This window comes from Mastomys coucha, unplaced genomic scaffold (genome assembly GCF_008632895.1).
Source record: "Mastomys coucha isolate ucsf_1 unplaced genomic scaffold, UCSF_Mcou_1 pScaffold22, whole genome shotgun sequence".
Taxonomy (NCBI): Eukaryota; Metazoa; Chordata; class Mammalia; order Rodentia; family Muridae; genus Mastomys; species Mastomys coucha.
In genome coordinates, this window is record NW_022196905.1 from 217,237,272 (window position 1) to 217,262,888 (window position 25,617).

Below are 25,617 nucleotides of genomic sequence, written 5' to 3' on the forward strand. Positions count from 1 at the left end.
TAGACCAGGCTAGCCTCCAACTCAGAAATCTGCCTGCCTCTGCCTCCCAAGTGCTGGGATTAAAGGCGGGCACCACCACGGCCTGGCTGAAGCATATCTTCAAACTTGTCTGGGGGACTGGACAGATGACTCAGCAGTTAATAGCACTGGCTGCTCTTGCAGAGGATACAGGTTCAATTCCCAGCACTCACATGGCTCACCATCAGGTGCAACTCTAGTCACTGGAGCTGCAGCTCCCTCTTCTGGCCTTCCGAGGCACTGCATGCATACGGTACACAGACATGCATGCAGGTAAGCATACAAGGAAACACTCATACAAGGAAGATGAAAATAAAAATCGATTTCTAAAGTTCTGAGTAAAGCAAGGACTCCCGTACTGGTTAGATGGTGCCTTTCCTATGTGGTGACCATGTTAAGTGTCCTCTTACGACCTTTTGTTATTTTGACCATGTGAAGTACTCGCTCTGTGAGCTATTTTCACATCTTACAAGCGTGACCATTAGCAAAATTTTTCGCCTCAGCGTAGAAAAGGAAGGAAGTGACCTCCTGCTTTTTCCATACATAGTCTCCACAAACATGGTGGCCCCTCCCAGAAGCCACAGCCAGTGCCTGAAGAAAGGCTCTGTGGCTCAGCAGTTCAACTCAGTCCCGAATCCCTCCCGCTAATTGCTTCCGCAGTGCTGTCAAATTGAGGGCTCCCTCATCTTCTGCTGCCAAGACCCTCAGACTGCAGAATCACATGCTTCCCCATCAGCATCTGCTGAGCTGGCCCAGGCCATTCGTTGGACACCTTTTCCAATCACGGCATACCTGTTTGTAACATCAGCTGCTCGTTTGGAGCTTTTCTTGGATCTTTATTTAAATAAAGTATCTCATAAAGCCGCAGGGCTGCAGCCAGGCTTTGGAAGGCAGAGAGGCTGTCTTTAATTCTCCTCATGAGCTGAGAATGGTCATCAAACAACTTTGGTTCAAAGTAAGTAAAAGCCGCCAGCCTTAAGTACTGTTGTTGAAAGAGGCACCCCTTCCTGTCCATCTGTTCTGTGTAAACATTCCTTTCCTTGGGCTTTCGCCTCCATTGTTCTGTGTTTATATTGTCACAGATCCCTGTTCTGGGGCACCTGAGGCCCCAACCAAGTTACCAATTAAGCTGATGGAGAGCACCGGCAGTGGAGCCAGCCCACCGTGTTCGACTCCCACCCGCACCGTTCGTCTGTGGATGGCCCAGGCCAGTGTTCTTCTGTGTTCGCCTCACTTTGTTCTGAACTGTGAGGATGGTAGTAGTTCACTCAGTCTGGACAAGCTGACAGATGTGTTCTCAGAACAGGACCTCGAACAAACACATGCTCACTGTCCTGCCTGCCCAGTAGACAAGGGCTATCTGTTGTGTCTGAAGCCTGGCCTATGCTAGGTGTCATCACCGAAAGGCCTCGTGTGCGTGTTCCTCTTTCCTTTCAAGGTCTTCATTACTAGAAAAACTGCTTCTTCTCTTTGTTCTGCCCTTAGCATTTATTCATAACTCTTTGTTCATTTTCTTTTCTAAGCCTACTCATTTGTGACAAAGGAACTTTTTAAAATATTACTTTTGAAGTATGAAGGAAGGGCCAATCTATAGGAAATTTCTTATAAGAGTCTTTGTAGAGGAGCACAGTAGGTCTTGCCTGCACTGGAAGGGGATTTACAGTCATTCTAACTACACAGGCAGACGTGTAGGCAGGAGCAGAATGTCTGAGCCCATCAGGGGTTGTCTGCTCAGCTGACATCTCCTTTGTCCTGTGAGGTGCCACCGATAGGTAATTATGGGTGTAACTCAGGCCTCCGGTTAGAAGGCATTGTTCCCTTTCTGAGTATCTACTAGACTGATGCAAGATATCCTCCTCTTGCTAGAGATGGGGATTTGCCAGCCTGCCCAGGGCCACTGGTGGCCACTCAGTGTCCAGCAGTTTGGAGATGGTAAATGCTTGTGGCTTCTACGAGCCCCGAGTTCTGGGGTGCTGAGCGGAGCTCTAAAGTTCTGTGTGACTGGATCTCGTGTGGGATGCCTTCTTATACAGGAAGGACGAAAATGCTTTCCTCTGGTCTCTGTAAAATTCTGAGGAGCTCAGATGCTGCGGTGGCTCACACCAGTGATAACACGACCGAAGTTTTCAGTCACAGGTGGAATGCCAGACAGAGAAAGCAAGCTGGTAAGGCACAAACCGAAGGAAAGGACATGCCCAGACTGCATGTTAGAATGCTAAGTGCATCAGAGCAGAAAGCCCACCATGTAGATAAGGAAGCCATTAAAGTGTTCACACAGTCTGTGTCATCCTGTCCCCTTTCCTAAGGACCTCTGCAAAACGTTTGACTGGTTACCTTTGAAACTTTCCAGAAGAGTTTAGGAAAAACCCAGAATGATAACCAGAGTGGAATTCTGAGATCTATGCAGATTAGACACCACCTAGACAAACAAACAAACAATCAATCAATCAAAAACGAAAACCAAAAGCCTACGCTTCATGCCTCTGACGGACAGTCAAGTCAAGCCAGGCACATCCACCCTGACATACATCGCATTTCTTTTATAACCTCTAAAAAGGAGACCAATTAAAATAACCAAACTCTCTTCACTTTTGGGGTCCACTTTTTCCTGGTCATCTGTATGTACTGTGGTCTCAGTGATACGTGCTAGGTGGAACTTGCTGATTGCTAGCTTTGGCCTGGTGCCCTGTGCATTGCTACCTGCTAACTGGGGAGGACTTGTGGCTCTTAGAGAGCAGGGCCTTAGTCCATCCATTACTGCCCCTGAACAGTGGAACATAACAGATACCCGTGAACTGTTGTATATTATCTTACCATCTCCTTATAGTTAGGAATGAGGAAGAAATTAGGTTCATTTTACTGATGTGAAAACAGTTTGTGGGCCTGTATTCCACCTTGCCGCTGGGGTGCTGGCAGCCACTCAGGGAGACTAAACACAGGGGCTCTTTGCTACATTCCTTCCTCTCTGCCGTTGGGTGTTGGTGACATCTGCTCAGGGAGGCAAAACACCACCTAAGATAGGTGTCCTAACCTGGTGTGGACTGGGCTGAGGCTCTGGTTCCCAAACTCTGGAGCACCTAGACACGACTCTGGGACCCGAGGAGGAGCCTTCTGTGGGAGACTTAGGTGGTACGGATTGCTAACGAAGTCCTCCCCACACTATGGTTCTTGATGAGAGAGATAGCCCTTGCTTGTCCAAACTGTTTGTTCATGGTGGAAAAATGGGTGCATACAACTTACTCAGGGTAGACCAGAGATTAAATACCGTTTGCAGGAAGGAGTATCTGGGAAGGGAAGCTCATTTGCTAAACCCTCCAGCTGGCCCATCTCTGGCTCCATCACTAACATGGAGATCTCTGGGCTCTATGCTATGTGACCAGTTATCATGGTCCTCTTAGTGGGGTGTCATGTGCTCCAGGACAAGGAACTGGGTTGGGAACAGATTCAAATGCCTACTGTTCTCAATTGTGAGAATTGCCAGGGTTCCTTAATCTGCTTGACCTTACCAGTTTTTCTGTCTGGTGACACGGTTCCACTTGCCCACATAGTTTAAGTAGCTTGTCCAATGAAGATTAAACAGGCAGTAGAAATAAGATTCTAACCCAAGAGTGACTCCAGCCCCAGGCTTCTTAATACCATATTGTACAAGCAGTGTAGGCCACTGGTATAATGAATGATAAATTGGGCGTAGAGAGATAGTTCAGTGTATAAAGTGCTTGTTGCATGAGTATAAGACCTGTGTTCAATTCCCAGAGTATTTAAAAGGTTGGCTGCGGTAGCACATGCTTGCAATTCCAGCACTGGAGAGCTGGAGAAAGACGGATGCCTGGAACTCACCGGCCAGCTAGGCCATCCTACTAGGGACACCCAGGCCCCAGGGAAGGACCCTGTGTCAAAAGCCAACATAGACAGTTCCTGAGGATCAACACCCAAGGTTGACTCTAACATCCACACAGAGCTGTACAACATAGAGTTTAATCCCATATATACATACACCTGCACATAAGCAATAATAAGTAATGAAAAATGGAACCCTTACATAAAATAAAAGATATTGTTACTGAAAGTTAGCTTGCTTCAGGATCAGCCTAAGCCTGTTCTAACCAATTCCAGGATTGTGGTTAAGGCCTTGCTATGGCATTGTTTCATGCTTGAGAAACTAGGTATAATTGTTCTTAGTCAGCCAGGTGAATCAGCACTCACTAGCATCCCTTTCTGTGACTCTTCTGCCTCAGCATGGGAACAGTGAGTGGTCCATACATGGGCTTGGGTGGTAGCGAGAGGACATCATTTATTGATGTTTGAAAAGAGTAGCCATGTTCTTCAAACAGTGGCTGCTCTACTAGAGTTCATGGTGGTAGAGTCGAGAACCCTGAGCTTTCCTGGGAGACTCAGAAGGGAGACAGAGACTTTAAGTAGCAAGAAGTGGCACATTCTTGCAATCTCAGCAGAAGATGCTGGGATGCTAAAGGTATGGGTGTTTCTGAGAACAAACTAGGCAAAAGTGGGAAACCATGAGAAGAAAGAAGCAGGGGAATTCCAGATTTGCCAGCAGCTCCCTCCAGAACTCAGGTACTCTGCGAAAGCACGTAAATGGAGAACAAGTCCTATGGGTTCAGATAATGACCTTTGGAGTGATTCAGTGTAATAGGTACCCTCTCTCAGCTAAGTGTGTCTCACTTATGGATTCCCACCAATATATTCAGACCCTCAGAGCATTTAAGCTCTGATCAGACACTTCACCACTACCTCAGATTGCATGTTTGTGGGTCCAGTTTGTCTCTTCCCTGCCCCCGGCACCCCTCCCTCCCATATCAGATGAACATGCTCCTCTCCTAGAGCAGGGTGGCCATCAGATTCAATCTAAAACTGTCTTTTTCGATGTAGGAAATATTCACATGTTTTCTGAAATGATCAATTCAGTGCTGTGTGCCTGTCCCATACTTAAACTTAGTAGAAGAGTTAGAGAAAGAAATAATGGTACCCCCTAAGTCAATCCTAGAATAAGGGATATGCCTAGAAAGTATGTACTCCTCCTTCAGAAGACAAGTCAGGAGGAGGGCCACCTGTACAGTGGAGGTGATGCCGGCTAAGACTTGATGAGCCCATGGGCCTCCATACATAAAGAGTCAATGTCTAAGTTGACCTTAAAGTTCTAGGCTTGAGCCATTTAAGCAAATGCCCCGTTTACTTTAGTAGCATCCACAGAAATCTGTGCTTAAAAATAGTTACCGCAGGTCCATTTCTGCTTTAGCTATAGGCATGGAATCAGGTGAGTTATTTAGCTGCATGAACTTACTAAACCCCTGTCTCCCCATCAGCAGGAAAGTGGCCACCTACTCCCAAGGGACCAAGTGAGGCCTGGCTGAGACTCTTCAGACGTAGCCCTTAGCAAGCAATGGCGCTTTCCAAACGATGGCAGCCTTAATTATCTTTCACTATACTTGAGTAGGTGTGGAATTTGATGAATGGGCCCTGGAAACTCACTCAGCTCCTGATGGGGCATTGGCTTTAATTAATGGGTTTTGAGAAGATTAATCTGGCGGTGGCTTGTGGGGTTGATGAGAGGAAGAGTCAGAAGACAGGAAGGCCTGACCGGTCTGGACTTGATGAGGAGCTGAGCTGAGATGGTGAAAATGGAAACTGATCAAAGAGGCAACAACCTGTCGAACTCCATGACTCACAGAACTGTCCAGGACTTTGAATTGTGGAGACTGGGCAAGCCAGGGGTAGCAGGGATTGCATGGGACTCACGGGGAAGGCAGGATGCTGATGTGGTCAGAAAAGAGGCTGGCCCATTTCTCTCCTTACAGCCATAGCAGGTAGAACAAAGATGACAACAAAACCATTTCAAGGAGAGGGGAAGAAGGAAGGAAGGAAGGGAGGGAAGGAAGGGAGGAAGGGAGGGAAGGAAGGAAGGAAGGGAAGGAAGGAAGGAAGGAAGGAAGAAGGAAAGAAGGAAGGAAGGAAGGAAAGAAGGAAGGAAGGAATGCTATGCAGCTACATGTACTGTAGATAAACTCTGAACAGTGCTGCAGCGCAGATCTTTTTATTGTGAGTCACAGGACAGCCTTGTACAGTGGTTAAAGAAAATCCATGCTTAGTCTTGGGGGAAATGCCCATTTCTCAAGGATCAGTCAGGAAATGCTCATCCAATACATGGCAGCAATGTTGCAAGTTGCGCACAATACAAAGGGAATTTTCTAATTCAGAAAATATAAAATAAACATATTTAAGTTAGGGGGCAGCCTGTTCCTGTCCATGCCATTTTATCCTCTCCTTCCTGGGTACAGGATAAAAGAAAGCCCTTACTTACTCTTTAAAAGAAGAAAGGGCGGACTTGAAGTTCCTCCGTGGCAGATGTCAGTTGAAAGCCCTGCTTATGGAGTATGCTGCAGTGTCAAACTCTGTTGGATAATTTTAGACAAATGTGTCATGTGTGACATGGAAATATGGCACGCTCCACATTAGTGATTTCCCAAGTGCTCGGATCAGGTAGTAATGTGCAGAGAAAGTGCTCTTTATCTACCCACACGGTGTGCGCAGCGAGCAGTAGGGAAATGCTTTCTGTGGAAATTACGTTAGTCAGAAAAGGAATCCATTTACAACATGCACCTTCTAACATCTTTCAGACAATGCATTGTATTAAAGAGGCATTTTTTGATTAATGTTTTATAAACATTTTTCAGCATGACAGCTTAAAGTCCCTGTAAAATTGTAAATGTGCACATAGTGTTCACTTCCATAAAGTCAAATGCCATCTCATAAAGTCTGCTTGAATCCTGTCAACCATGGTGACACAGAATCAGTACCTGGGAGCATTAAAATTAATTTGCTTCATTTATATTACCGTGGTGATAGCGAGATGAAAAGAATCTCGTCTTTAAATTTTATTTTAAAAGGAAAACTCAACTAAGTTTGTTTGGATTTTTAAGTTATTGCTGGTTGTTTTTTTCTAACAGATGTAAAAGTGAGAATCTGTGTAGTAGCTTTAATATGGAATTTGGAAAAAAATACAAACCCATTTATTCCATGAGGTTTTGTTGGGGTTTTATTGTTGTTGTTTGTTGTTGCTGTTGTTTTTTTTTGAGCACCTACTACACCCTCAAAGATGAATATGGAATAGCTGCTGACCTTGCTGGTGGTGAAGGAAACATCATGATGCAGGCTATGGTAAGAGTGCAGGAGTCCAGGGCTGGCATGAGTCACGTGGTCAGGAGTGGAGCAGGGCTTTGCAGGTCAGTCTGGAGACAGTAGGCTTCACTCTCAGAGGAGGCAGCAGAACAGAAGGCTAACGCATAAAGTGGGTACCAAGAAGTGATGAGCATATAGACAAAGGAACCGAGCAGAGGCATAGGGGCGGCCTGGGCCTGCGGGGATGGAGAGGAGCCCTGAGGCGCTCGTGGAGGCTTGGATGCAGGGATGAAACAGCAAAGGAGTTGTGAGATCTAGAGGCACAGATGGTGGGAGCAGAGGTCCCCTGCGTCTCCTCCCCCACTTCCTGCATCAGACTGAACTAAGGATGCGCGCGGGGAGCTCTCAGTAAGGTATGACTGACATTCTGACGTGGTGCCTGAATGTATCAGCCATTGAGATAGGAATGGTTTATTTGGGCCCATGGCTTCCAAGATTTTAGTCTATGGTCACTTAGCCCTGTCTCCTTGGGCCACTGGCAGAACCTGAGGTTTGAGTACATGGCAGAGGAGCAGAGCACCTCCTCCAGCTCACGACGGCCAGGAAACAAAGGTAGACAGAGGAAGAGGTTGGTGACCAGTGACCCTTCAAGGACACAGACCACATGACCTAAGTTCCTCTCATGAGGCTTCATTTCTTGCATGTTCCCAAGGCCAAGCCTCTAACAGCAGGGCGTTTAGGGGACAAGCACCAGCTCTGATACAATCTGGTACCTAGCCAACACACCTGAGTGGGGTGGAATAAATGAATGAGTGAATGTTCCCGTGAACTATTCACCCTGTAAGAGAAGAGGACAAGGGTATATCCACAAACTGCTGGAATAAAAACTATAGTGGTTTCCTGGTTCCACATGACAGAGCCATTACCAGGTGGCAGAAATTGAGTGTGCGGGTATGGTGGCTTCTGAAGGACCCTGTAGTTTATCTGTAGCTTCTAGCTATGTCCAAATATCCCTTCCTGGACTCCTGGCAGAGGCACTGCAGGGCAGACATAATAAATTCTCAGTTAGAAAAGATTAGTGTCACAGCACAGAACTGCTGATAGGGAACATACTGACTCTCTGCTTTGCCCACCCTTGGAAACCCAGTCCTTGAAGAGTCCGCCGTGATTACGCTAGGCCAGGGATTTGGGAGGGCTGAATGAAAGCAACATTAAAATAAACAGGGTGAAAGGAACTCTAAAAATAGAAGAAGAAGGAGAAGGAGAAGAGGGAGAGGGAGAGGGAGAAGAAAAGAAGAAGAAGAAGAAGAAGAAGAAGAAGAAGAAGAAGAAGAAGAAGAAGAAGAAGAAGAAGAAGAAGAAGAAGAAGAAGAAGAAGAAGAAGAAGAAGAAGAAGAAGGTATTTGAAAGATGGAAAAGTAAGAAGGACTTGAAGACTGAAACAAATATCATGACTTTATTGCTGGAGTGCCCCTCCCATCAACTAGATGACTGTGACAGCCAGAGGGTCACTGAAGGACCTAGGTCTCATGGCTGTACATCAGGCTTCTTACCTCCCATATAATTTCCAGCTCTGTTTTTAATGTTCATGGCTGGGAAGGCTAGTTGTGGGAGATGTGATTTATAACTATCAAGGAGGTATTGTAGGCACATGAAGTGGTGGGGAGAAGGCCCTATTGAATGTGACAAATGTCTGCACAGCTGCAAGCCATCTTGGATTCCTTCTCATTCAAGCAAGGCAAATGACTGTCACGCAAGGCACAGTAAGAAACAGGCCACCAGGGTCTGTCAGGAAAATAGATCTACCAGCTCAGTAAGTGGAAGGAGAAAGAGCCACGAGGAAACTCAGAAACTACAACGGGAGGAAGTGGCCAAAGCTGGGACCCAGGGAATTAGGGTTCTCACAACCTAGATGCCTGAAGAGGAAGTAGGCAGCAGGGCTCAGGTTTCCAGTGAGATCCAAGGAGCACGGCAAGGTACCAGTAGGAGCCCACTGCTGAGTACCGGTGTCCCATGAAGATGTTGGTGCTGGCGGAAGCAGAGCAGTAGGCACAATGAGCCATCTTGACAGTCACAGTGACAAGAGTGTCCAGGGCACCTCCAGCCAAGAGGACTGAAGTTCACTGACTCCCTGTGAACAGAAGGTGTGTTTGAAGATGAGAGGGATGAACTGAGGGACCTGCAGCACAAGAGAGCTTCAGACCTTCAGTTCAAAGAAGGATAGGACCACCAGCACACTGGAAGCTTCTAGAAAGCCTGGCCCTATTGGCATGGCCCTAACAGTAGCTCTGCTTTTCATCCATGTGAAACCCCAGCACCATCGCCGCGTGGAGATCAAGGGAGCTCACGGTCTGCTGCCCTGAAGGAGCTGCAGTTCTGAAGACTGCGGTGCAGAGGCCAGGCTGCACAGAGAGCAGGCACACACCAGCTTCCTCTGTGCCCCTGGGCTGGCGAGCACACCCAACTGAGTGACACCACGAAGGGCGGTGACCTTGGAATGAAGCTGCTGCCTGCCTTCATCTCTACTTTGTCTGCCCGGCTTGCCGCAGTCGAGAGGCCTCAGGTGTCATGTTTAGTTAGCTGCTGTAACTTGCAGTTCATTCTGTCACTTGATAGCAGCAGCAGCACCTGGCACTGGCTTCTCTTCTGAACCCACGGAAGCTTGCAGGAGAAAAGCATGGAGCTTGGATTCACAGCGACAGAAAGGTGACTTGCATGATTTAGCCGAGCAATCATAGTCCTTAAATTTTAGTCAGAAAGCCCGTTCTAGTCACTTTTAAGGACAAGATATCTCCATACTTCTGCTTGTCGTCTCCAGGCTCCCTCACAGACTACCTCAGTAACCTTTTTTTCTAGGTCTCCTCCCTCAGGGGCAGCAGGGCTCATGAAGCCCCAGGTTCTGAGTATCATCGTGTGGACTACGAATGGAGAGAAAGAGAGAGCATCTTACCTCTTAAGTGCTTCCTCCTTAAGCCTGCCAAGGCTATGCGAACTTTCCAGCACACAGACTTTTATACTTTTATTTTTTTAAAAAAGAGAGCTATTTTATCTTATTTTGTTCTTTGTCTTATTGTTGTTCTTATTTGTTCTGAGTTTTATAGGGAACATGGAAATAGAAGACAGAAAATGTCTAAATGTGTATGAGGGAAGCCCTGAGAGAGGTTCCTATTTGGGAGGTTATAAAAAAGAGAGCAGCCATGAAATACATTTTTTGCATAAAAGTTTGAAATTTATTACAAGGTTAAAGATAACTGACCAACCAAGCCTTTCCTATTATATGGTAATAAAAGTTATTTACACACCATCATCAGGCATGTTTAAGAGCTTGATCCCTTTTCAGAGACCATTTCAGGAAAACAGGAAGAAAGTCAAGTGCTTAAACCACTTGGCTGTAAGAGCTGATGTGTACACAGCAGTCCTGAAGAGCATGGCCTTAGTGAAACAATGAGTAGTAACGCTCCATCTGATCGTGTCTGCACCGCTAGCTAAAGAAGCCAAAAGTGTGTGCTGAGGGAGCTGCCTAGCAGTGGGACATCCCAGTCTTAGAACAGAATGTTGGACTCCATTGAGTATTCGTCTGTTTGGGTTCCATTGAGCCTGTCACTGGACACTAGTTTTGATACTTACAAAATTGTTTCGTGACTGGAAAGCACATTGGAATCTTTGACCATGAGAATAGTACCCGGGGGCTGTGGGTAGAGCACATGCTTAGCAGTTGTAAGTCCAGGGTTCAGTTTCAGGATGTTTGCCCAGCCGGAGTATCTTCCCATGGCAGCTGTCTATACTATGTCTATACGTATGGGCTGTTGTCTTCCTGCATCTTTGGCAATCCCTAACAACCACATACTCATAGCACTGAGCAAGAGAAGATCCACGGTTAACTTCTCCTTGGTCCTTTCCAGTCTTCTTAGAGTGAGCCATTTCACAGTCTTCCTCCTCCTGAAGAAGGAGCTGCCAATTTTGAGTGAGAGGTACCTCTGCCGCTGAGCCCAGCCCAGCCTCCCCTTTTCATGTGTTCCAGTTAGAACTTAGAGTCTTCTGTCCTGAAAGGAGGATAGATCGGTTGGCTTTATTTGACAATTTCCTATTTCAGGTCTGGGACTACACATGGGGAAATGTAGTAATGACCCCTTGCAGAGTTCTGGAAATCAGTGTGACGCCAGCCTGACTTGCCTCTGTTTTCTGTCTTCTTTATTGAACAGGAATCCCGATGCTGAAGATAGTGTTTGCAGGTCACGAGCATCTCTCGCTGATATCCGTGCCCTTGCTCATCTACCACCCAGCTCAGATCCTCCTGGGGAGTGTATTAGTGCCAACAATAAAGTCTTGGATGGTGTCCAGGCAGAAGGTGAGACTTCAGGAAGATCTGACTTGGAGCAGACCCGACTGAAATGTTCTTCCTAGATTCAAATGATTCATATACTTACTTTTTTTCTGGTATATCATTATTCTAACATATGCTTTATTAGTGAACTATAATAGCAGGGGTGTGGGGAGGTGACCGAGTGCTGCTCAAGAATGATGGCCTGAGTCAGGACCGAAGCATCTACAGAAAAGGCTGGCCGTGGCAGTGCACTCTAACTCCAGTCGCCGGGGGGGCCACTGGCAAGCCAGTCTACCCTCAGACAAAGGAGAGACCTCATCTCAAAAATAAAGTAGCAAGTAGCCAGTCCATGGTAGCCCATGCCTTTAATCCCAGCACCCAGGAGGCAGAGGCAAGTGGATCTCTGTTTGTTCGAAGCTAGCCTGGTCTCCAGACTGTTCTAGGACAACCAGAGCTACCCAGAGAAACTGTCTTGAAAAATAAGAAAAAAATAATGAACGATAGAAGAAGACCCCTGCACACAAGGACGTGTGTGTGTGTGTGTGTGTGTGTGTGTGCGCGCGCGCGCGCGCGCGCGCGCGCACTCACACATACAAATAAATATATAATTATAGCATACATTTGATCAGGAAGAATGAGTGTTGAATGTCTTCTTAGAAAGGTCAGTAATACTTGTACTGCAATTTTCAAAACACTCCTTAACATACTCATATTGAAGAGAATATTGATAGAAGGTTTAAAACATGAACTACCACGTCTTGTGCACTTCACCTGTGGACCCTAGCCTTTCATCCATGCTTTTCTGAAACTGGCTGAAACTGGACTTAGCCAGAATGCCATTTTGACTTTTAATTTCCCGGTATGATAAAACTGTGTTTGGGGATTAAAATACAAAAGCTAACTATCCAAAGTGCCCACACAGTATTAATTTCACCACATTATTATAGCAGAGTAGATCCTTCAGATTAGCCTCAAAGTATTAGCAGTAGTACTTCCATCAGAATTTTAGATGTTGCACGGACCATGTGTGACCATGGATGCTCTCCTAAAGGCTTGACCTGCCGGGAGGAACTTCTGTGTGTCTCCAAGGCAGTGGCTGCTAATCGAATATATGTGCGAAGAGACAGCCAGTAACAAAGTGCCCTTCATGATGATGGGTGCCACAGGGTGCACACCCATCAAGGTGCATGTGCAAGGCCCATCCTGTTCTGTGCCCTGGTCACACAGTGGATGCTGGCATCCCTCCTGAGTTCACAGGCATGCCACAGCCATGCCGCATCAGAACTTGCAATGTCCATTTTACAGGTTGGGAAGCAGGATGAGAGAGTTGAACAATTTGCCCAAAGCCCTGTGGGTAACTGTGCTAGACTATAGACTAGAAAACCTTCTCTCTTTGGCCATATATCTATAACACAGTGACAGGAATTGAATATCGCTCTTAGAAGACTCTTAGTAAGACTCTGGGGTCCTCCCCGAGATGTTTAGTCTATCTGATGTCATCACTAGTTCAATGACCTAATGACAGCAATGTCAGTCAGGTGCTGGCTCGCCCACATTCATCAGGAGACTGCTTCAGTTTCTTCTTCCTTCACTTTTCACCTTCTTTGGAGATTTTTTTCTCTTCTGTTTATCGGTGTATATGTATGTTGCCTCAGAATATCTATGTATGAATGCTGACCAAAGAATGAAGAAAATTAGCTGGGCCTTACCCAATCCTAGCTACTACTCAGGAAACTGAGGCATGGGATAGCAAATTCAAGGCCATTCTGGGCTACAAAAAAGTCCAAGACCAGCTTGGGCAACTCAGTGAGACCCGTGTCAAAATAAATTGTTAAAATAGGCTGGGATGTGGCTTAGTGAGTATTTACCTAACCTATGTGAGGCCCTAGATTTAATACCCAGTACTACAAAAGAAGACACAACAAGAAGAAATTATTTGAAAATCCACATATTCTTGGCAATCATATTCAGTCACAATAAACAAAAGATTCAGTTGGAGTGGATTTGTCTTCTAAATGTCTCAAACTTAACTGGACTAACTTAGAACAAACCAAAAATCCTGGACTCTTTATGCAGTAAAATAAACACTAGGAATCTGCCCTCGGGGTAGCATGGCCACCTTTGCTTTACACACAATACTAATAAGCCCCCAAATCTCCATCCAGTGCAGAGCAGAAGCATGCAAGTAGGCAGGCCAGGCTTAGGGGGGTGGCCATCAGCTGTCCAGTGAGCTCACGGGTAGCTGGCCAGTGAGCTCATGGGTAGACCTGTTTCTAGAGGTAGGCTTAGTTACATAGCCCAGCTGAGGAGTGTGCCTGTCCGCCTTCTGTTGCTATAATAAATACCCAAGGCTTAGAAAGAAGGAAAGTTTACTTTAGCTCCTTGTTTTAGAAGGTTCAGACCTGTGGCTCTGTTGCTTTGGGGCCTGTGACAGGGTCATGGTTGTAATAACGTAGACAATAAACCCCTTCCTTTCACTGCTGGGAACAGGGATGGGGGACCAAGGTCCTGTATTCCCCTTTGAAAGGCACACGCCCCAATGACCTGAATATCTTCCACTAGGCCTCACCTCCTAAAGGTCATCTGCCATCTTCCAATAGTGGTTCCTTTGGGTCCTAAAGGGGACATTCCAGATGAAACTAGTATCTATCAGTGGCCTCTTCCTCCAGTGGCATACATTATCTGGTACAAGTTGATGCTTTTCCCTTGGTTGTGGACACTGTCCCACTGCGAACCGTTTTCCTGTCTTACAGGGAGTGAAGCTGACGCGGCCAACAGTGTGACTCAGGAGGCCTTCCTGGAGCGTGTGCACATGTGCAGGCTGCACACACAGGGGTTCTGAGGACGGAGCGTGTGCACATGTGCAGGCTGCACACGCAGGGGTTCTGAGGACGTGTCCTTGTCAATGTTGCTTCGATGCCTATTTTATTTTTTTACAGAAAAGAATATGATATACCTGTTTAAGTGCCTTAAAATGTTTTTGACAAGAGCGTTATTTCCAAAACACACTCTGTTGGTTACTGCCATTTTGGACTAATTTTTTTTCCCCCTAAGGCAGAAAAAAAAAAAAAACTTCTAGTAAGGGACAAAAAGCTAACAGGTTCTCTTTGTACGGCCTTTGTGCAAGACTCTAATAGCACCATAAGGTTCGAAATGAGGTCGTGCCATCCAGAAACCTCCCTCCTGGTGACAGCGAAGGATTCCAAAGTCTCATTCGCACACTTTGATTCACTGTGTGCTCCTTTGTTTCTAAGATGGTGGTGCCTCTTCCTTAGTAACTCACCTGGGGACGTAGATCGCAGAGGTGCCGAGAAGCAGGAGGACCTCATTGCTTGACACCATCTCCTCTAGACAGCCCTTCCTGCACACTCCAGACTCTCTGCAGTCCCAGCACAAGAGTGTGTGTCGGGGGTGGGGGTGGGAGGTGCAGCTTAAAAGTATTCTAAGCTGGCTGCTTCACAGAAAGTTCTGACGAGTGTGGAGGAAAACTCAGACAGTGGTTTGGATGTCTGCAGTCATACCTCAGTATGCTTCTCCTCTCTCTCCCATAATTCCTTAGTTTCCCATCTTACCTACACACTCGCAACATCCCCGTGCAGCACACAAACGTCACAGTCAGCTGGAGCATCACAGAAATCAACAGTGGATTGTGTCCACATTCCACGGCTGGGACCAAGCGCATTTCTGTTACACAGTTCCAGGTCGGTCCTGTTGGCAAGACACAGCCTGTTACACCCTTTAATCAAGCGCACTTGAGACATCTGAGACAATTTATGAATGAGAATGCCCTTCCCTCATTTGACAGATGTTCTCAACATCTCTTAAGAAATCAAATCATATCGCCTTAGGAGTCAGAGAAACTAAACACTAGGTCGCGGACGTGAGCTAATGTTACATGTCCACACTGCTAGGCAGGTGGAAGAAGGGCTGGCCCAGAAGACCTGGACCTCCCACTCACCGAGCTGTCAAACAGGACGAGTCCTGGAACTGGAACTGTCTGATAATTGCCTGCAGTGGCCAGAGACCCTAAGCTGAACCCAAACAGAAACTAAAGCAACATACTGAACAGCGGTGGGAGTGTCTTTCCTGTTTCTTCCTTAGTGGTTTAACAGGCATCATGGGTCTCACCAGCCTTGCTGTCTCCCCAGCAGCTGCTTTTGGTGTTGGTAGTAGTGGCTGTGGTTCCCCAATGAATCATTCCTTCAGAATTCCCTGGGCTTATCAGTGGTGTTGGGTTAGGTTATGGTTAGCATTGGTGTTGTAGATGATGGTTGTTTATATCATGGTTATCATGGTTGGCGCTGGTGTTATGGTGTTAGCACCAGGTCTTTTGTGTCAGTGTCTTGGGACCGCATGACTCTGAGCAGAGATGTAACACTGGTGTCAGGCCTTGCACAGATCCACACTGCACAGCCTGTGGGGACACTCACTACTATGGACAAGGACGCAGTGGATCTGTTTGGTAAGTGTGCCACTTCCATGGAGCACAAAGGTTTTCAAGTCTCGCCCCTTACACCCTTGGGGCTTTAGAGGAAGTGGACATTGTCTGCCTGCCAGAGTTACAGATGCAACCCTTCTGTCATGTGACCACTGGTCCACTGGTCTCCCTGCCGCCGAAGCATCTACCTCTCTGTGGGACACCTGTAGCAGGTGGGACTGCAACAAAGTTCAACTGAAAACGCTATGGTAACATTTTATCTCTTGCTTTAAAAACACCTTTTGTTTTCCAACAAACTGATTTATATCTCGAGTTTTGGGAGCTTTAGTAACATGTCTGTGGCTACTTCTCCTTTCACACAAATGTGATAGCATATTTTTCATGGTAAGGAAAAAACAGTAAAATCAAAATTTGCTTCAATTCATGCTCATTAGGATTGAACTGTCAGCTTAAAATATTTCTTATGTTTATGCACTGTCAATGTCTGTTTTATACATTTGTTGGTCCAAATGTGCTTGTAGAAAGAAATAGACATAGTTGTGTTTGCTCATTTCCCACCTGGAATTTGTTTTAAGTGGCTGAAACTTTAAGCAACGGTACTGCAGTCTTTACACATGTTACAAATGTTAAGGATCTGTGGCTTTTTAAATTCTTCCCTATTCTGTTTTAAAATGACACACCTCTGGTTGACGCTCAGTGTTTATGCTAAATACCAAATTTTTTCAAAGAGATGGCTAAGTAATGAAGTGGGTTATTTATAATGAATGGAAAATAAAAAATAATTCTATGATTAAACAGAGAGTATTTGATGAATCTCTGGAAATGTCATGGCTCACCCAATTTCTGAGGCACTCAACACCGCCTCCCAAATATTTCTTAGTTTGCCTTCAGCTCAGTGCAGCACAGACACGCCAGGGTTCTCCTGCTACGCATATCCATACCGCCTCCACCACACCATGGCATAAAAACCCGTTCTTAATACATTGTGCATGAGAGTTCAGGAGCAACAGGAAACACTTGAAGTAGGATGATAGGACTCAGGTGCTGCAGGCATGGCCTTCCCTCCCCTTGTAGTTTTGATTGGTGGAAAAAATGATGCTCCAGCAAGCCTTTCTAAGTGCAGGGCTTCTTTGATGAGCATGTTGGAGGGTACCAGAATTCTGTGTCCTTGGGTTTCCTGTTGTCTAGAATCCTCTTTCCTTTGGAAGCCTAATGGAAATGACACCTCTCCCAGGAAGCTTTCTTGGGTTCCCAGTGAGTGCCAGTCTTGTAAGAAGCCTGTGTAATTGTCAGTTGGCATTCCTATCCCAGTATGGCATACACATCTGTTCTTCAGCTCCAGGCCAAGAGTTGCGGGGGAAACACCTTCAATTATTCAAGCTGCGTAGGTCATCCTCAATTTGTATTTGGACAACAAGGTCTCCTAAGACTTTATATTTGTTGACGAATCTTTCGATATAGGGCTTTTTTCTCAAATAAGGTAAAATCCTTATATAACCCAGAGGACTTATCTGCTGACCCAAGTTTAAGGATTGTTTACATGGTGCAGGTTACCACCATGAGGACTAGTTGAGACCAGATGTAGATGTCATCAAGCCGTGGACACTGAGATCACCTGATAATCATGTCTGACTGAAGTGGGTGCTGCTCAAGCAGGGCCCTGCTGTAGCTCACACACAGAAGGAACTCGGCTCCCTGGCTGGTTTTCTGTGGGATTCTGAACATGCTAGACATTTGGGGATATGTGAAGTTAAAACTAAAAGGTCCCCTACCCCTCACGGCTGTGTCTTGGGTTCCCACTGACCACCCTCCCCATCTCCATACTAATCCTCAAGTCCACCAACACTGGCTTATCTCAGGTATCGTCTCTGGCTTCTCGGATGGGCCTCAGGGGCCTCCTGGTAACTAGGGAGATGCTCTAAAACCTCATCTCCCTGATTGCAATATAACCTGACGGAAGCGTCAGGCTTTTGATTTTCTCTTGTTTAGACTGATTCCCATTCCTGGTTTGGGCAGTGGAATGAGTCGGTGTGAGGATCCATATGTGTAGGATAAAATGTACCCCCCGAAGGTACAAGAGGAAGGTATGTGTGTTTCTTCCAAATGCACCAGAAAAAAAGAGACAGACAGAACTCTAAATGGGTGATTCATAGTAGATAAAATAAAAACATGATAGACTTAGTTCAAAACATTGAGCCAGCTCAGTGGCTCAGCAGGGAAAGATCAGTCTGACAACCTAAGTCAGATTCCTGGGACCCACATGAGAGAAGGAGAGAACTGAATCCTGCATATTGTCCTTTGACCTCCACATATGCCATGTCTACACACACACACACACACACACACACACACACACACACAATATAATAAAACTATTCTTTAGCCTGTGTAATTGGCAAAAGGCTTAAAATGTCAAAATTTTCATAGAATAACGAGTGTTTGGGGGCTCAGGGGTGCTTCTGCCCTGTTAGTGGAAGCATAATGGGATGGAATTCTCAGAGAGTCATCAAAAGTTAAATGCCTGTGTCTTTCCAGGTGGTTCCTTCATTTCTTGAGTCTGCCCTGCAAAGACTCGGTGAGAAAGAATGTTTGTTCTGTGGGCCTTTATAGGACAAAGGACTCCCAAGGCATCCAAAGAATGGAGATGATTAATCTCGGCAGACACATTTGAGCCGGGATAAAGGACAAGGCTGCACTATGTTTTGCACACCAGTAGGAGGTGGAGCCAAGGAGGATGGGCTCAGGGTCATCCTTGGCTATGTCATATGTTCAAGACAACATCCTGTTTTGAAAAGAAAGGTGTGAGGAAGACCATACATTGTCCTGTAATAACAATATACATGGATTAGGAGGGAAAAATAAATGTCGAGGGGAGATGACATTTTAACTCTTATTTTTAGTGATCCCATGATGGGGTGTGTGTGTTTATGTGTGTGTGTGTGTGTATGTGTGTGTGTGAGACCCAAGCGTGCATCTCCACATGTGTAGGGACATCATTTGCTCTACTAAAACACAAGTTTGGCTGGAGACCTACAGCTAACATTTGTGCAGCTCTTCCTCAGTGCCTGGCCTGATGATATATAGTTGATATACATTATCTTGGTTAACTCTACCAGCAGTGCTATAAGGTAGGTAAAATTAACCCCATTTTCCAGATGAGAAAATCGAGACGTTGTCTAAGTGGCTGGCTCGAGGCCACAAAGCTAATAAATGGGAATATTTTAACAAATCTAGCATAAATTTGGCAGATGGAACTCCAGAAAGCAGGGGTGTGGAGGAAGTGTTTCACTTTTCATTTTACTGGGATCACACGTCGGAGGGGTTGGAATGAACATGCAATACAAACCAGGGCTTCTGCTGTTCCCATAATTCACCTCAGTCACAGCGCATTGGTCAACTAAAACATGTTTTACTTAAGAAACATGAAGTCTAAGCAGCCAGGACTAGACCAGTGAGGCAAATGGGACTGTCTTATAAAGTAAAGTGGGAGGTATCTTGAGCTGCCTAGGAAGTCTCTCCAGTGAGAGCAAGAGAAAGAAGAGGGTGCACAGTGTGACTACAGACACACCCAGGAGAGGTGGGGTGTGGATCACTGGAGATGTACACATGAGGACACCACCTGCTTTCTGGTTCTCTTCCAACGAAGAGCCCGAGAAGGAGGGAGAGAAGCCAGCACCCAGTGGGTTAGCGACAAGTGTCAGGGGTTCACGAGTCTCCAGAGAGACACCCTAGGAGTTCTCAAATGAGCTAGTTGAGGTGGGGAGCATCACCTAACTGGGTCATGCCATTCATGAACTAGGATTCCAGACTGAGGAAAAATCAAGCCAAGCACTGCCAGTCAGCCGTGTCTCTGCTCCCCAGTCATGAGCACAAAGTGACCAGGGTGTGAAGCACACTCCACCACACTTATCCCCATCATGATGGATTACACCCACACACTGACCCAAAACAAACCCTTCATTGAGTTGCTTTTGTCAGGTGTTTCGTCACGGCAATGAGAAAAATCCCACAGTGGAGACTGATAAGGGATGCTGTTCTGTCTTCATAGGGAAGGAGTAAAAAAGAACTCAGAAACTCAAAGACAGGCCATGTCCAGCAGCCCTGAGAGACCATTGACAGAAAATGATCACATGCTGAGGAAATCGGTCCTTTCCTTGTTAGTGGCTCTTCCAAGCTTCAAATAGACAATGGTGTGGACACCCCCCTCCCCCACCCCATCACTAGACAGGCTAGGCTCCATCCAGGGTCTTAAGTTCCCGAGAGTTGCTATCCGTGTGGCCATTGCTCTAGTTCTGTCAGTGGGGCTAGAACCTCTTCTGTATGTCTCCCACCATTAAGCCCACCATGGCATCCACTCCAATCATTTACTGTCTTGCATGGGGCACATTCTGATAAAGTTTGTCACCCTCTGTGGCTATCCTGTGTCCTCTAAAAGACTCCCTGTACACACTGAAGATAGAACAGAGTCCCCATCTCAGCTCACAAAGCCAAAGTGAGAACTGTAAGTGTTGGAGAATGGCCAGGTAGGAGCTTGGAATGAGATAGTTGCAGCAACCAGTTTGTCACAGTGCCTGGCACTTGTGAAGACGAGCCTTGGAGGAGGCAGATGGGATGACAGTGTTCAACAATGGATGGGACTAGAGCAAAGCTGATTGTGTACAGGCAGACCTGGGCTAGCCCATATCAGTCCCTGTGCTGCTCCTGTCTGTGCAAAGGCTCTCGTATGGAGACTGTTAAGTATCACTAGAAGTCAGCAAGTGACTGGGACGTGAGTCTGTTTCATCAGTAAAGGAAGACACTGGATGCTAAAATTTATATGGCTGCATCCCCAGAGCACAGAAAGACAAGGACATGGCTACAGATCCTCCAGGCCCACCTGTGCTACTTGGGCCTTGCCTTTTCCTACCCCCCCAAGTGCCCCCTGAGTCTAGTGACAGCAGGGGATGTCCTTACCAGCTTCCATCAACCACCTCTGAAACTGCCTCCAAGTGGTCACTGTGGCCACTCCCTCTCTTAGGGATGTGTCTCAAATGTCAGTTGAAATGTCCCCTCTGCTCCATCAGGTGTCATACTCCCCAAACACTGACTCATCCTTCCCCCTTCACAGACCCCTTTAATGGTGCCATTTCCAGGTGTTAGTTAGGGTTTCTATTGCCAAGAAGAGATGCCATGACCATGGCAACTCTTAAAAAAGAAAATGTTTAATTGGGGCTGGCTTATCATTCAGCGATCTAGCCCATTATCATCATGACAGCATGCAGCCACACCTGGTGCTGGAGCTGAGCATTCTACAACTTGATCCACCGGCAGCAGGAGATAGTGTACCACACTGGGCATAACTTGAACATATAAGACCTCAAAGTCCACCTCTACAGTGACATACTTCCTCCAATAAGGCCACACCTACTCCAAGAAGATCACACCTCCTAATAATGCCACTCTCTATGGCCAAGCATTCACACAGGTCATCGATCCTACGGGGGCCATTTCTATTCAAACCAACACACCACAGATTTGGGTCATAGATTTGTCTCTCTACCCAATCTGTGGGAACTTCTAGGCCAATGTCAGTCAAGTGTCCTGCTCCACATAGAAGCAGCCAAATCAGTGGCTTTGATCTATTTCCTGTTGCATTGTGGGTATCACTAAATGGATGTCTCCAAGAATCTCTAACTCCATGTGCCCAAATGAAAACTCAATAACCTCTTATCTTCCTACACTCAATTCTCCCCAGACCAGGTTCCTCTGTTGGCATAACAACCACCGACTTCTCTCCACTACAACCTTCCCAACTCACTTTCTATCCATAAAACCTCCTTTTTATCTCTTCCTCCCTCCATGGCCCTCTGCCACAATCTTAAAATACCTTTTATAAACTGTTTGTTTCTCCTGCAGCCTATGAGATGCTCTGCTGACACCTGTCAGTCATCTACTATGGGCCAGGAACTCTGCTAATTGCACAGACACTGCAAATGAGTTGTGCCATTAAAAAAAAAAAAAGAAAATAATTTTGACACTGGTGTAATGATTCCCATTTTACAAATAGACAGTAGAGAGGCCCATGAGGCCGAATACCAAGTCCCATGGCTGATAATGGTCAAAACACAGATTTCACTGGGTCTTGGATATGGCCAACCCTTGTGCTTCCAAACATGTGTCTACACAACTTCTCTATCTCTGCCTGTGGAATCACCCATCAGTTCGTACCAAGTTGTATCAGTGCACACATCTCCCCCTAAGTGATTAGTTTCAGTGGGGCCCTTTCTTGTATGCCTCTGGGACTCTGGCAAGCAGCAGAATTCTTGCCTGATCAGTGAACTGAATAGCACGTTGACCCTTGTCTATGTTGGAGTTTCAGATTATCAAACAGTATCGTTGGATGGTGGCATGTGATTTTGATCATCAATCTGTGCCCAGAAGTCATTGTACTGGTCAATCTGCAAAACCTCCCAAAGCCCGCCCCCTTTTAGATAAAAATCAATCAGTACAAGGTTGAGGATATTGCTCAGTTGGCAATGACCTTGACACACAACAGGAAAACCTGAGTCTGAGCCCAGATCACATGTAAAAAACAGGTTTGGTAGAACCCCAGCAGTGGAAAAGCAGAGGCAGTGGGATCCTTGGGACTCAATGACAAAGTCACCCTACCTAAATTGCCAAGCCTCGGGTCAATGAGAGACCCTTCACAAAAAAACAAGGTGGAAACACCAAGGTTGTTCCCTGGCCTCCACACCAACACATGCATACGTACACACCCAAAATCAATACCAATAATGATGGAATCAACCCAGGATTGATGAGACCCTCACAAATCCCCTCCAGACCCATGTTCCTTATGGCCTTGGCTGATCTTTGGCTGGTCTATAAACATGCAAAGATCCTGGGACGGGTCCAACATCCATCTTGGGAGGAGCATATAGCTTCTAGCCCCAGGTGAGTCAAATAGACTCTGCCTTCCATTTCCTATCTCCCAAGACATGACTCCCAGTGCTAAGTTAGGGTCTAGCCAGAATGTGATCTGAGTTGGGCATAACAAGCCATAGGCAGCTGGTTCTTGTAAAGAAAGCCTACATCTGCCCTTTACCTCTGGGTCACAGGTTCAAATCCAGCCAAGGCTTGCCTGACAGAAAATCATTACCAGCTCTATGTCAGGCCACTTGACAGATGGGAAATGAGTTTCTGTCTCCACCCAGCAGGCAAGTGTCCACACCACATTTGGCACTGAGCTGCTTTCAACTCTGTGGAGACATAGTAGAAGTCGTGTCGGGGCAGGTTCTGAGGTCAGACAGAGCCTGCATTTGGTGTCTGCAGGGCCTTGACAGCGCTCTCCCCTTACCCCTGTCATGAGCACTTTATTAATCAGTTGGCTTTTCTTTGCCTCTGACAGCGTTAACAAGGCATTTGAAGAAATGGAAAAACCAAGAAAAAGGATGTTGAGAAAAAGGCATGGGCAAAAAGGACGTAGGCAGGGCAAAGGATGTAGGGCTCCCAATAAGGAACCAGGTGGGGGAGCCTGGTGTGGGAAGGCGCGTCACTCCTTTCGCCTGAATCAGGGCTGTTCCTCTCAGACTCTGCACTGAGTTTGCATGCTCCAAACAAAGACAGCCAACATCGCCACAGAAGATATCTGGAAGGTATTTTTATACCGAGTCCTGGATTGAGTTCACTCCCTTGGCAGCCTGAAGAACGTACACATTTCAATAATAAAGGAAAACTACTCTCATGGGGTCTTCAGGGCATCATTGACCTTGTCCCTGCTTGGTTCTACGAGCACCACACATGTGTCTGAGGACAGAGAGGGCCTGGAGTCTGGCTAGCTGACTGCATAGACAGTTGTCAGTTCCCACAGGGGTCCGACTCTTGAGCAATCACAGCTAGCATCCTGGAAGGGTAAGCGGAGCAGGACAAGGAGTAAAAGACTCCAATAAGGGACCTGGCAGCTGGGGAACATGGTGTGGGCAGGTGTGTCATGTCAGCAGCAGCCTGACTTAGGGCTGTTCTGGGTGTTCTGCTCAGACCCTACACTGGCATCCCATCTGATCACCCCACCACACCCGAGAGGAATCTCAGCTCGGCAAGGCAGGGTTGGGTTCCCTGTGAAAGGCTTGCTGCTACTGAACAGTGCAGGCAAAGCAAGGCAGGCAGAATAGCTTTCACAATGATGCTCGGAAAGACTGGCATGGGAGGCAGTTCCCTCTGAAGTGTTATGTGAGTCAGCTTCCTGTTACTGTTAAAAAGATCTGAGATGCCTGCCACTCATCTGCTGTGAGGTGTCCTGGGCACAGTAGAGGCGCCCCCGCCTCGCTGCTTGTGGCACTCAGGAGAGCGGACCCTGCGCCTTGCCTGGGTGGCACAGTGGAGCTGGCCCTGGTGGCTAGGGCTTGGCGAGCCGGCTGAGGGCATGAGAGTAGGAGCGCTGCAGCATTGGGTGAGCTGCCTGAGGCAGTGCTGGAGAGCTCACCCTGGTGGGGTGAGTTCAGGGGAGCCGGGTGCTGATCAACCACCCAGGCCCGGGTACCACTCCAACATCTATGAACTGCTGGAGCACATGAAAGCGCTGTTCCTGCAGATCCAAAGCTGCAGGATCTCCATGACACAGGGCAACGACGGGAGATCCGAGAGAGGAGTCCCAGTGAGAATCCAGTACTGCCAGGCAGAGGTGGCGCACGCCTTTAATCCCAGCACTTGGGAGGCAGAGGCAGGTGGATTTCTGAGTTCAAGGCCAGCCTGGTCTACAGAGTGAGTTCCAGGACAGCCAGGTCTACACAGAGAAACCCTGTCTCAAAAAACCAACCAACCAAACAAACAAACAAAGAGAATCCAGTACTGATAGTGTAGCAGCAGACCAATGACTCATTGCAGTGAACATTTGCTAGTGAAGATGTGTGGACAAGAGGATAGACTGTGGAATAAACTGGGACCCACTGCAGCTTCTGCAGCAAGGTGTTTATGTTTTGTTTTGTTTTATTTGTATGCTTTATTTGACTTCATTTTTTTGGGGTGAGGATACAAGGATGGAGGGTAGATATGAAGGGACAGGAAGATGGGTGGGAGTGGGGTGCTTGATGTGAAATTCACAAAAAATGATGAATAAAATATTGCTGTATTTTTAAGAGAACAAAAATTGAGACATCATCTGATAAAGAAAAAAGGTCTATCTTAATTGGCAATGTTAGATGTTCCAGGCCACAGTCAAGTTGGCCCCACTGCTTTTGGGTCTGTGGTGCTGCCCAGTATCTCCTAACAGGAGTATGTGGCACAGGAAATGGCTTATCATGTGGTGGCTAGGAAAGGAGTGACAGGTTGTGGCAAATTCCCACAATCTCCATCAAGGCTACACCATCCAGAGCGTCACTCTTCAATCAGACCCCATCTCCTAAGTGTCGCTCTACCTCTCCATGGCACCGAGCACTGAGTGCCAAGCCTACAACACATGGGCTTGTGTGGGAGTGGGCTCCTAGAATGCAGGAGTGGCTCCTAGAATACAGGAGTGGCTCCTAGAATGCAGGAGTGTCCCCTAGAATACAGGAGTGGCCCCTAGAATACAGGAGTGAGCTCCTAGAATGCAGGAGTGGCCCCTAGAATACAGGAGTGGCCCCTAGAATACAGGAGTGAGCTCCTAGAATACAGGAGTGGCTCCTAGAATACAGGAGTGGGATCCTAGAATACAGGAGTGGCCCCTAGAATACAGGAGTGGCTCCTA

General features: G+C 46.7%; 1 protein-coding gene and 1 long non-coding RNA gene across 3 annotated transcripts in view; one reads left to right on the forward strand and one right to left on the reverse strand.

Moving 5' to 3' along the window:
• Positions 1-16,723, forward strand: part of Slc10a7 (solute carrier family 10 member 7) — a 233,262-nt gene extending 216,539 nt beyond the window's left edge. For both annotated transcript variants that reach the window (XM_031340381.1, XM_031340382.1), the window contains exons 11-12: positions 11,355-11,500; positions 14,230-16,723. In XM_031340381.1, the coding sequence (XP_031196241.1) occupies positions 11,355-11,500; positions 14,230-14,259 (176 nt within the window). In that variant the 3' untranslated portion in view covers positions 14,260-16,723. The remainder of the gene's footprint in view (positions 1-11,354; positions 11,501-14,229) is intronic.
• Positions 6,204-15,179, reverse strand: LOC116069615. Its single transcript, XR_004110069.1, has 4 exons — positions 15,049-15,179; positions 9,061-9,283; positions 7,153-7,309; positions 6,204-6,425 (listed from the first exon to the last, which is right to left on the reverse strand). It is a non-coding gene; the product is annotated as an uncharacterized LOC116069615 (long non-coding RNA).
• Positions 16,724-25,617: the final 8,894 nt, after the last annotated feature.